We start from the raw sequence: 12,336 nt of genomic DNA on the forward strand, positions 1-12,336 counted from the left end.
TGTGGTTAAATTATAATACAATTTTTATTTTCATGAGAGAATAATACCCCTCACAGAAATAGGATATCCTAGGAATATCCAATGGTTATCCCCAGAATAATCTGAGAGATACCCTGGCGGACCGAAGGAGCCGAAAGGAGCATCCACAAAGTACCCTTAAAGAACCTATTGGGTCCCCATTCGGTTCCTTTTTAAAAAACTAAAAAAAAAAACAGCAAGATTAACTTTTAAACTGTTGAAATTCGGATTCTACGTTAAATTTTCTATTGGAAACTCACGGAGTAAACGCTATACTTTTTCTTGCAGCGTTAAAAACTTTAAAAAATAAAATACCTGTCATTTACATAGGCGGAAGGCGCCTTCAAGTGCTTCTTCTTTTAGTAGCTGTTAATAAGCGTTCCATCGGTACATTAAGAATGTTGTTTGGATGCTAGCGCCACGTAGCGCAAACCTCAGACCACAACGCTGCGAAGCAAGTGAGACAGAACTTTATTTTTAAACTTCGCGCGCAACATACTACTCGAGCTATTATGGATGAGCTTGAAGTCACCTTCAGCACAAGTTAATGACATTTTTTTAAATTTGTAACGCTGCAAAAAAAAGTATTGCAAGTACTCCGTGAGTTTCTATTAGAATATTTAACGTAGAATCCGAATTTCAACAGTGTAAAAGTTGATCTTGCTGTTTTTTTGAGTTTTCTAAAAAGGAACCGAATGGGGACTCAATGAGGTCTTTACGGGTACTTTGTAGAGGCTCCTTTCGGTTCCTTCGGTCCGCCAGGATAAATGAAATGAAATAGGATATCACGGTATCACTGTTACTGTGAATGACATTTATTTATGTGAAAATTCCAAACATAGGTCAAATTTAGGTTTTCTGCATTATAGTGAGTTAGAAAAACAGTCACTGCAAAACGTGCAAATTCCCGATTTTAATACTTGTTGCATTATGTAAGAAGTCAGGAAAAGTTCATATATGGTTGAAGTTAGAAACCCAACTTGCGATTTTGGGTAAAAAGGATTAAAATGAGATTTTTTTCAATTTATGGTCATGTACATTAAGAAATTAATCAGAAATAAGATCTCAATTTTAAATTAGAATATACAACGTCTACTGAAATATTTATTTTATGTTTTGTATGAAAAATAAAAGCAATGTGGAAAGTGCACTTTACGAAAAAACTGACCATTATTGTGTTTACTTGCCGTAAATTTATCCGAACTAGTTTTAACGTATTCAGACGCACTGATATTCTATCAAATAAATCTATTTAGCCTAAAGAAGTTGATAATTAATTACTATTATTCTTTTTATCAAACTAACACATATTTTCTTCGGCTTTAAAACCATATGACGTCACATTACATGTTTTTGGGCTATGTGGACAAGTTTTAGTTAAAAAATCGAAATTCTCTGTCGATGTTTTGTCACTTTTTAATTAATTATTACACATTATTTATCAACAAAATTAGATTATAATTTCCCACTTAAATTATTTGGCAGGCAACAACAAATTTGTTTGATGACACTATTCGTAGGCATTTATCATATCTAAGAAATTTTTCACATTCACCATTCAAAATAAGAGATAAAAATTGTTTTAAACAGTCTTAAGTCATTCTATATCTTAATTTTTCTTATTCTAATTGTAGGAAAAGATTGTTTACAGCTTCAAGCGTATAAAATTCGGATTTTACGACTTCATAGAAGGAGATCATTAGATGATATTAATATAATATATGTGGATGAAGAGGTGAATAGAGGAGTACTCTTGATAGCATGAAGGCATTAAAAAATTTGGAATGACATGGATGAGTAAACGTGTTTACATAAGAATAGATATATTACTGATAAAAATATTTTGCAATAAGAAAATGGAAGATCGAATGAATCGAATCATCCGACAGACTACGTCTCTTCTTGTTTACGATTGAGCAGGTAATCTAGATCATGCGATATGCGGTCTAGCATTCCAGTAGTGGTACCATCAGAATTTGCCAGTTTAAGCTTTCCAATTTTTTCCTCGCCATCTGGCTGCTTACGCTCCATGGTGTTCGCTATATCAGGAATAACGCTAACATGTTCTTTTTTATTATTTACAATATCTGTACTATTAACGCTGTTTAACAGTTCAACTTCACTATTTACAGCCAAAGTCACGTCTGGCATAGAGTTCATCCCTGTACAGGATTCGACATCGACATTACACAACACTGTAGTGCAGTCAGGAGTTACACATCTAGGAGGCAAACTAACTTGGGAAGTCAGCTCATGAGGAACTCCGAATTTTCCAAAGTCCCTGAAGTTTTTACTCTCAATGACTGAATAAGTCTCGGGAATATAAGGAGTTATGGAATTTCGACTCGAAATAGATGAGTCGAATTTCGTTTCCTGATATTTTCGAGGACTTGTACTGTAGGTTTCTAGGTTTATATTGTCTGAGTGATCAACCCGAACTTCAGGTAAAAATCTGCTTTTTACAGGGACGGCAGACTTTGGATACGAGATGATTTCTTCATTCATGTACTCTCGCATGTCGATACTTCCAGCTGCTATTCCTCGAGACTCCATGTACGCTTTCGTCAGGATATGGGTTGGAGCCATGTCGTTTTCAACGTCGGGTCTTATTTTCGAACACACTGAAAGAATTACTCAGATATCATGTAAGGCAGGGAAAATGGTTTTATTATAAGTAGTAGTACGGAAGCGTCCAATAATTACGTACGAATCTTTATTTAGAAGGAGGAGGGGGAGGGCAAGGAATTTATTAAGCAAATTTCCAATTTTTCCATGTTTTTTTTAAATATGTTAATTGAAACCTGTTTTGGCTATTGAAATTACTTTTTACGCTATTATACACATTAGATCGCTATTTGTTTATTTTTTCAATATAATATATTCCTTGGTACAAGAGGTGACAGCTTTAGTGTACCTGGGCTTCCTGTTTTAGAGAAATGGAGAAATGGATGGGGTGACCTTCCAATTAGGGTTCACCTCCAAAATTCTTCTAACTGCGTAATACTGCGTATTACAACTCGGTTACAACTCGAACCACTTTTTCAGCTCGCCCTTTAAAGAAACACGTGCTAGTGACTGGTCACTGAAGAGTGATTGGTCACATCTCGATCCACTTTTCTATCTCGCCCTTAAAAAAAGCACGTGCTAGCCACTGGTCACAGACAAGTGATCAGTCACATTTCGAACAATTTTTCCAGCTCACCCCTCAAAGAAACACGTGCTAGCGACTGGTCACAGAAGAGTGATTGGTCACATCTCGAACCATTTTTCCAGCTTACTTATCAAAAAAAAAATTTATATTTGTAGTGTTATCTTCACAGAGGTGAGTTTTATCTGACATTTGTCCCGGTGTATCAATTACCCCATGCGACAAAAAATGTATATTTTGATAAGACCTGCAACTCCTATTTCGAACATTTTGCGAAATTTGGCGTCTTGATTGAAATAAATGCAAAAACCCGCTTCAAAACTCTGTTTTTTGGGGGTTTGACTTGTAAAATAAAATTTGCAGCAATTTTCACTATCATATTCTTAATCAGTGCATCAAAATACATAGGTATACGCAGCTTGAAGGATTTTGGAGGTGGACCCTAATCGGAAGATTTTCCGAAGTTGTTTGCAGATGATTTTGAAAGAAAAAGGAAATTTTTCGGCTCGCTAGTGATGAGTGTGCTCTTGCATAGAATGTAGAGGAGGGGCTGCTCACTCAGAATTTTTGAAGTCAGACTAGCAATGGTTGCTACCGGAATAACGAAAACTTCTTAAAGACCTCCCTCGGAGTAACCAGATTTCTTATGACTTCCCATGAGATTCCTTTGAAAAGTTAGTCGCGCGGTAAGTCACAGGGGCCACGCCAACCGGCTGGAGAAAGCAGAGATTTGGTGAGAGAAAGACTTCTTGTGACTAACTGAGACTAATTGGGACTAAGCGACTGCGTAGTAGATTACAGAGATTCATACTGAACGCCACAGGAACTTCCGTAAGTCGGGAGTCTCATGAAAATTCAGTGACCAGCCCCTCGAGTGATGTTGTGAGGGTGGTAGGAAAGTGAAGAGGTAAATAGGGTACAGATGGAGGTTGCAAGAAAAAGGTATTTTAGAAAGGATTGACTGCAGATGGATGAAGTGAGATGGATGAACGAGGAAAGCAGGAAAGTGTATGTTGTGTTTAAGAATAATAGCATGGGGAGAGAATGCAGCAAGAGAGGAGAGAAAAAGAGAATAAAGGTTTAATGGGAACTATGAATGGATTATGCCAAAGAAGAAAGCTAAATAATTGTGTGCGAAAGGAGAAAAAGGTAGACAGGAGGTTCTAGCGAGGTCGAGATGTGGTTGTGCGGAGGTCTTTAATAGGTTCTGGCTTCCCAGGGAGAAGAGGATGTGTGAATTGTATGTCTGTCTGGCTGTGAGCGCTATAACCTGTGAAAAAATTATTGTATCTCTTTTAGTGTCCTAAACTGTACGGATATTCATAGTATTCAAGAAGGCGAACAATTTATTTTTATGACTTTTTTCACCAAACCAAAAATTACGATAGTTATGGAATTTACAAAATTCCAAAACACACGAAAATGATAATTTTAAGCTAAATAACGCAAGATATGAAAAAAAGTCAAGAGAAGAAAAATGTTCTTTTGAATGCCATACAAGATTATCGTAACAAATGGTTGAGTTTCGGTAGAAAATTCAATTGACAAAGTCTGGGTCACTGACGTTAGGGATACAATTTAGAAGTTCAGGCTGCTGTGTAGACTGCATGTGTGACTTTTAAATCGTAAAAATAAACATGGAAATGCGCAAATTCAGTTTTTGAAAAAACGGTAGAAGTTGCAATAAAATGTTTAATTACCAAATTTTTTTAAGAATGTAAATTTTTTTAAACGAGACAATGAAACTGCGTATGTTTTGATGACAATGCATGTTATTAATTTTAATAATATACATTTATGGAAATGATATACAGTTTTAAGAACAAACTCGAGTGCGAAGCACAAGATAAGTGATGAGAATGTGTACGTTAAAGCCAAAGGAGCTTTACCAAAAGAGAATTTACAATCACCAAATTGCTGTTGTTGATGCCTTGACCTTTAGTTTTAAAAAGTATGTGCACAAGTGTGGGAAATACACAAAGACCGAGCGCGTAGCGCGAAGTAAATACATTATCGAGCGCGATAATGCTATTATACACATTTGCTGATTTTTTGGTTAATCTATGAAATCTTTTTAAAATGTATTGAAATTGTGCAAACTTGTGCAAGCATTTCTGATTCTTTGGAAATCATTTAAAATATTTTAAAATATTTTGAAATGTATTACGATTTTTCGAAATTCCGTTAAATATTTTGAAATCCCGTGAAATCATCAACAACCCTTTAAATCCTTCCAAATTTCTGAAAATCGTCTAAAATCGTTTTTAATTCCTTAAATCGCTAAAAATCCGTCGTTATCCTTTGGTATATCTTAGAATCCCTTCAAATCATATTAACCTCCTTGAAGGAACTTAAAATATTATAAAATCCCTTAAAAAATTGACATTGTCTCTTAAATTGTACTAGGAATGCCTTAAAATTCTTGAAATATTTTTAAATTATTTAAAGATTATCAAATTTTTCGTTATGCTTTGGAATTATATGAAGTATTATACAAATTTTTTAATAATTTGAAAGTATTTAATGTCACTTAAAATCCCAAAAAAGCGCTGGAAATCTCTTTTATTCCGTGAAAATGTTGTAATTCTTTGAGATACTTTGTATTCCTATGATATGAAATACAACGTAAGAAGGGAAGAGGGTCACAAAAACCGTACGCATTATTAATACGTAAGTATTGTACGTTCTTTTATGTCAAACTAATATTATTTTGAGATCAAAATTCTAGGGGCTTTCAAACTGTTTACCAAATACCTATATTGTGAGATTTTTAAAAATAGAATTTCAATGGAGCCGCCAACAAAAATACGTAAAAAAAGTGAATGGCTCACTGCTGGAACATTTGAAAACGATATTTTCGGGAGCTTAAATTATAAAATTACTCATTTGGAATCCTGAAATTTTCATATTGTCTCGTTTTCGAAAAGTACTCAAAAAATTTCAAACTTTACATCGGAATTAATCATGAAATTTCAGAAATTTGTGTTCTGATATTAACAATTACCTTCTTCAAGATCCAATTAGATTGAAATTACTTGACAAAGCTGTACGGCGCTGGAGAACGTTTGAATTCGCGCGCGCGTCACGTGGCTCTCGCGTATCGTAGGAGAAAGGGTATTCTGACACTTCGTGTTCGCTTCTCCTACAGCCCCGAAAACGAGAAGTGTCATAGAGTCTACTGTACTTTCTTTTTATTGGCAGAGGAGTGGTAAAAATGTTTTTAGAAACAATAATATTCTTGCACATTTTTTTTTGTTATTTGGCATTTGTCGAATTGTTCATGGCATAGTGATAATTCACAAGAAGTGTGTCAGATTAAATTTTTCTTCTATTTTCAACAACAAATTGTTATAGATATTAATATTTTTTCCACACTATGATTCTATGAGCAAAGTATGCAACTTCTAAAAACACTGTTATTCAAAATGTTCATAAACAATATAACACAATCTAAAATAAAAAAAGTAATTAATTAATCTCACATTAAAGACTGAGATATCAGTAGTAAAATGGCACTACATACAATAAAAAATGTTTATTACTTTCCGAGTTATGTCAATTTGTTCACCCATACTAAGTCGAAACAATTCTGCAAAATTATAATACTCTTAGACTTGTAGCGTGGTTTGTTTCATCAACTAAGAATTGTTTCATTAAGAAAAACAAAACTCTAATTCTGATGCAGTCTCTAACATGCTCACAGGTTATTCTCACTAATTTTTTTATGTATGTTGCTCACTCTATGTTTGTACACTTAGGTTAAGCTTTATTATGCCAATTTGCTTTATTGTAAGTTTCTCAGAATTGAGTCTTAGAATTTTATATCGGCCTATATTTTCTATTGTGAAGATTGTTAGCAGATGAAAAAGTTTTAATTTCTAAGAATATATATGTGGAATCCTAGAATGCTCACAGTGGAATACACAGGGTTGTGGTGGGTAAGGAGCACATATAGGGTGGGCCCCGGTAGGGGAGTCGGAGCCGTGTGGGCTGGATAGGCGTGAGCCCCTCCATGAGTTTTGATGGGTTGGCGGAGCCCAACCATAAATTAAATAAACCTAATAATAAAATTAACCTAATACCTATCTTGATTTACATAGGCCGACAAATTTTAAAGCCAGAAAGCAGACCAAACATTTCCGAAGAATTTTGATGCGCTAAGTCCGAATCTGAACTCAAAATTGCTCCTGTACGTCAGGTTTTCAAGATATCCTAACCTAAAAGTGCAAAAACGCGTTTTTTTAGCTGTTTTTCAGGTTATGTAACCGAACAAGAAAAATGTCTACCACAAAAGCTAATATGGAATTTGAAAGTACTAATCTTCCCCTTTGAAACCTACTTGGATTTATTAGGATATCTTTATTTTTCACCAAAATATGGTAATTTGAAATTGTTCATTTTAACGTTTTAACCGATTAAGCTGAGGTATTCAGATTTATACAACGCATTCTCTATTGCTGACGGTACGATATTTTTTCTTCAAAATATTATCTCAGGGGTTTTCGCGGGTGCCCTTTCTATTGCCGGTGTCAGTTTTTTGTTATAACCCCTAGAAGGTCCAATACGGCGGCCACAATTTAGGCATACCATCTCGGCGTTAATGGGTGAATACGCTAAATTGAAAAATTTCATTTCAAGGTTAGTCTACTTGTAGTGCGGAATTCAAATATTTCACGAAATGTAAACGACTAAATTCGTTGCTCCCAGAGTTAGGTGGGTTCGCCTGCTTATGATTTGGTAGGGGTCATTTCTGGGTTTAGGTGGATTAGCAGGTAAATGAGTTAACCCACTTGTGGCATGGAACTTCATTATTCCAAGAAAAATATGCGACGAAACTTATTGTTCCCAGAGTCAAGTGGGTTAGCATGCTTGTGGCTTGTTAGGGTTGGTGTCTACCCCTAGGGAACGGCATCCGTAGAAATGAAAAGACACAAGTTCCATATTTTTTGTTGCTTTATCAATGTGCAAAATTTGATTCCAAACGACTGTACACTTTTTTGTTGGTATTTTGTGCGGGATCCTTTGTTCTTTTTTAAAGCCCTAAATTGTGGCCGCCATATTGGATCTTCTAGGGGTTATAACAAAAAACTGACACCGGCAATAGAAAGGGCACCTTCGAAAACCCCCGAGATAATATTTTGAAGAAAAAATATCGTACCGTCAGCAATAGAGAATGCGTTGTATAAGTCTGAACACCTCAGCGTTAATGGGTTAAAACGCCAAAATAAAAAATTTCAAATTACAATATTTTGGTGAAAAATAAAGATATCCTAATAAGTCCAAGTAGGTTTGAAAGGGGAAAATTAGTACTTTCAAATTTCATATTAGCTTTGTGGTAGACATTTTTCTTGTACAGTTACATAACCTCAAAAACAGCTAAAAAACGCATTTTTTGCACTTTTAGGTTAGGATGTCTTGAAAACCTGACGTACAGGAGCAATTTTGAGTGCAGATTCTGATTCAGCGCATCAAAATCCTTCGGAAATGTTCGGTCTGCTTTCTGGCTTTTGACTTTTGTCAAATTTTGTCGGCCTGTGTTATTATTGTTGAACATATTTTCAGTGAGCCCAACCCTGAAGAAAATCGTTTTGAACCCCCTGGATCTAGGAGTTGATACATGCAGATAGGGAGTGGAGTCTTTCATTGACCGACTTGCCGAAAGATCATTTTTGCTTGATAATATTTCATTTTTGAATGAACGGGAAGTTATAGTGAAAGTATGTGCTTTTTCAATTCGAACATCATACCCACAACTTCTGTGCGAAAGACGTTGGTGACGAAGGACGATTGAGATAGTGACGCTATTTGTAAAATAACGCAAAACCGGTAAATTTATGCTAAAGCATGTAAAATGATGCTAGAAACTCTTAAGTCAATAAACAAATTTGTGATGTTGTGTTCAATGAAGGTGAATTGGACTTTTTGTGAAAAATATGCAAAAAGAGAATAAGCGAGGAATAGATCAGATGAAAGTGAATTCGGATGATAGGACGAAGTTATGTAAAGTTCGGTAAAAGGTGAAAGTCGGCAAGACATTTTAAGGCGCGAACAAGATATGGTCGGACGCGATCGCGAAGAGCAAAATAAGGCCAGGCGCCACCACGAAGTACTAGATAGGGCCAGCTGCGAATGTGAAATGGAAGAAAAGGCTATGTATGAATGTATATTACAAGATGAAGAGGCTAGGTGCGAACACGAAGAGCAACAGTAGCAAGAAAGGGTGAATTGATTGGAAGAACTAGAAAGGGAAGATCGCTGAGGTTTAGAACTTGGCCATCGTAGACGAAATAGTGAACAAACAGACGGACGAGCTGATCGCATTTAATCTCGCAATATCGAAGGGACTATCCTCATGGAGATTGCTGGTCAGAGACAACAGGAGCCTGTCGGGAAAGAGGACGATCCAGGGCAGACTTCAATGACTGCTTCCAGTCTAACCATTACTAAAATTAAATTACATCACAGCAAAGTTTATCACACCCTTACTAATATATGAACTTTGGTTAGTTCGAGATACCTTTAGGGGATTAGGTGGGGGAGAGGGGGGCTGCACCCTGTTACATGGACCCAAGGTCTGGATACTGGCGAAGGGAGTCAACGTCGTCCTGTTGCTAGGAATATAGTCGAGAGATCTAATGGTGATAGCGACAAATATTAAATGAATTGGAAAGCTAGTCATGGGATCGGCCTACTATCCATATGACAGCCAAAAAAACCCACCAAAGGAATTGAATATACTGGTGGAATACTATGTGGTAGGGGGTTTCCCGCTTTTATTGGGGTACGATGCTAACTCTCACCATACTTTGTGGGGTAGCACGGAAACTGCAAAGATTAAAAAGTTATATATAGTTTTTATATATACTGGACAAGAAAATTATATTTTTCATTGGTTCTATACATTTTTCTGTATAAAATAAATAAAACATATTATGCTTTGTAGGGAAATCAGAGAGAGGTTCAGATGTACCATTACTGGCGAAACGAATGTACTATGAACCTTATTCACGAAGATGAAGGACGAATATAGGGGAATATATGTAAGGCCAAGCAGGAAAGCTAGACCAGCTTTAGCACATGTATCGAGAAAGGGACAGAGGTAGCTAGATTGGACAACCTGCACTCTCGAAAACCGTATGATATTCTCGGCACCCAACAATTGTCCGACAGCGGATACTCAGTGTCAGACAAGAAGACTTTAGCGAACCTGGAGACGCAAAGGTAATCCCTAACCATAATGTCCTATATTTGTTAATTTTAAGAGTTACGTCATAGGGTGTTATTCCAGAAAAGACTATTATAGGTTTAGAATTACTCGACTAGGTGGTAGTGGAAGCCAAAAAGGAAGGAACTCAGATGAGGCCGGATGAAGGCTACCCAGGTATGAAAGTTATATATAGTTTATATTTAGTGGACGGAACTTTGATATTTTTCATTGGTTTTATACAGAAAAATTGATAAAACAAAAATAAACCAAATTGTCTGTTTGCACGTGGACCATTTAATGCTGACGACTCACGACGACGATAACGTTGCTTCAAACATAGCCCAGTATTGAAGGGCGTGGTGCGAAAGACCGTAACGATCTATCAGCCTACCGGTAGAAGGTCGAAACATACATTCAAAATTGTTTTAATGTATTCTCGGCTCCAGAAAGCAGGGTAAAACTGAGGAATTTATGAATTCTATTCCCAAAGGAGAGGTACCGATGGATGATACTCTTCATACAGATCACGTAGGATCATTGCCATCAACGAGGAAGAGTTAGCAATGCTTGGTGGTGATTATAGATGAAGCCACAAGTTGCAGAATTTTCAACAGACCTTTGGCAATCGCCGAAGAATTATAACCTTTAAATACAGGCATTCACGGACAACAATTTTTAGAAGCATTGTCGTGAAGAACACATTGAACATCTTGCCATAACAGAAGTACTAAGAGGGAGCGGGCAAATGGCAAGGGTTAACAGCCATGTCAAGGCAGTGTTCATGAATCTGTTAATGGAGGAGTCGTTTAAATGGCATAAACACTATAAAAATGCAATGAAAATTATTCAACTGTATCAGACAATTTTTATTAGTTGTCAAACGACTATTTTTATAACATTCTTACAGCAGTTCTACATTTTTCTATAATCTACTATCAATTTATTAACACATAAGTCTCTATTATTACTGCATCTTTGATATAAAATTTTTATATATACAATTTTAAATTGGAAAGCTCCTTATATTTTCAATTAACAATACTAATAACTACATGATATTAACTTATGTCTGATTTTAACTCTGAATTAACTTAATAACATCTACTCCAAAAGATGGCTCTGACATTTCGTAATTAATTCGTTATTAAAAAAAAATGATTCACCTTAAGATGGGAACAGTGGGCTTCTGAATCTTTGGGACCTTTAACACCTACAAAAATTGTCTTCTAGAGTCGAACAATAATTTTTGTTACTTTGTTTTCATGGTTTAAACACATTGAGATAGTAGAGAGGACGGTGAACAGTGCATATCCAACATCAATTGACAGAATCCTTTTTGAAATATTACTGGGAAGAAAGATGAGAATTCCAGAGTATGTTCAGCTCCAAGGGATCATCGAGGAAGAGGGGAGGCTCGCCTTTAAAGAAACCCGAGATGTCAACGTAGACAAGCCAAGAAACGGATTGCCAAGACCCTAGAAGAAAGTAGGAAAGGCTACAATAAAAGAAGAAAAAGAATCCAAAGAAATGTCAGCTAGGGGACATTGTAGCTACAAAGAGGTTTCAACTTGGATCAGAAATGAAAGTAAGGGTTAAATTTTTTGGCCTTATTGAATCACAAAATACACCAACATGGGTAGCACGACACCGAGAAAATCAGCGGAGATGAGGGAGTAGAGGTCACTTGAAGTTCAACGACTTCACATCTCACAACTTTTGTACACAACTTTTGTACACAACTTTTGTACTGATTTCCTAAGCGACCCGTCTGTTTATCCAAGAAGTGGAATGAAGTGGAATTTAATTTTGGATTGTATTCTGACTTAATTATGATTTTAGTCAAGTAAAACCGGTGATTTCAACGAGGGTGAATCAAATATTAACCGGAATTCTTTTTTAATATTTATTTATTTATAAAACAATACAAAAGTACTATTGATTATTTTTCTACATAGTCTCCTTC

The 12,336-nt window shown here is 35.9% G+C and overlaps 1 protein-coding gene across 1 annotated transcript in view; it reads right to left on the reverse strand.

Annotated features, from left to right (window-relative positions):
• Positions 1-751: 751 nt before the first annotated feature.
• The window catches only part of LOC117174512 (cadherin EGF LAG seven-pass G-type receptor 2-like), a 34,663-nt gene continuing 23,078 nt past the window's right edge, over positions 752-12,336 (reverse strand). The window contains exon 16 of the mRNA XM_033363696.1: positions 752-2,639. Coding sequence (XP_033219587.1) covers positions 1,909-2,639 — 731 coding nt within the window. The 3' untranslated portion in view covers positions 752-1,908. The remainder of the gene's footprint in view (positions 2,640-12,336) is intronic.

The sequence above is a fragment of the Belonocnema kinseyi genome, chromosome 6 (genome assembly GCF_010883055.1).
Source record: "Belonocnema kinseyi isolate 2016_QV_RU_SX_M_011 chromosome 6, B_treatae_v1, whole genome shotgun sequence".
Lineage (NCBI taxonomy): Eukaryota > Metazoa > Arthropoda > Insecta > Hymenoptera > Cynipidae > Belonocnema > Belonocnema kinseyi.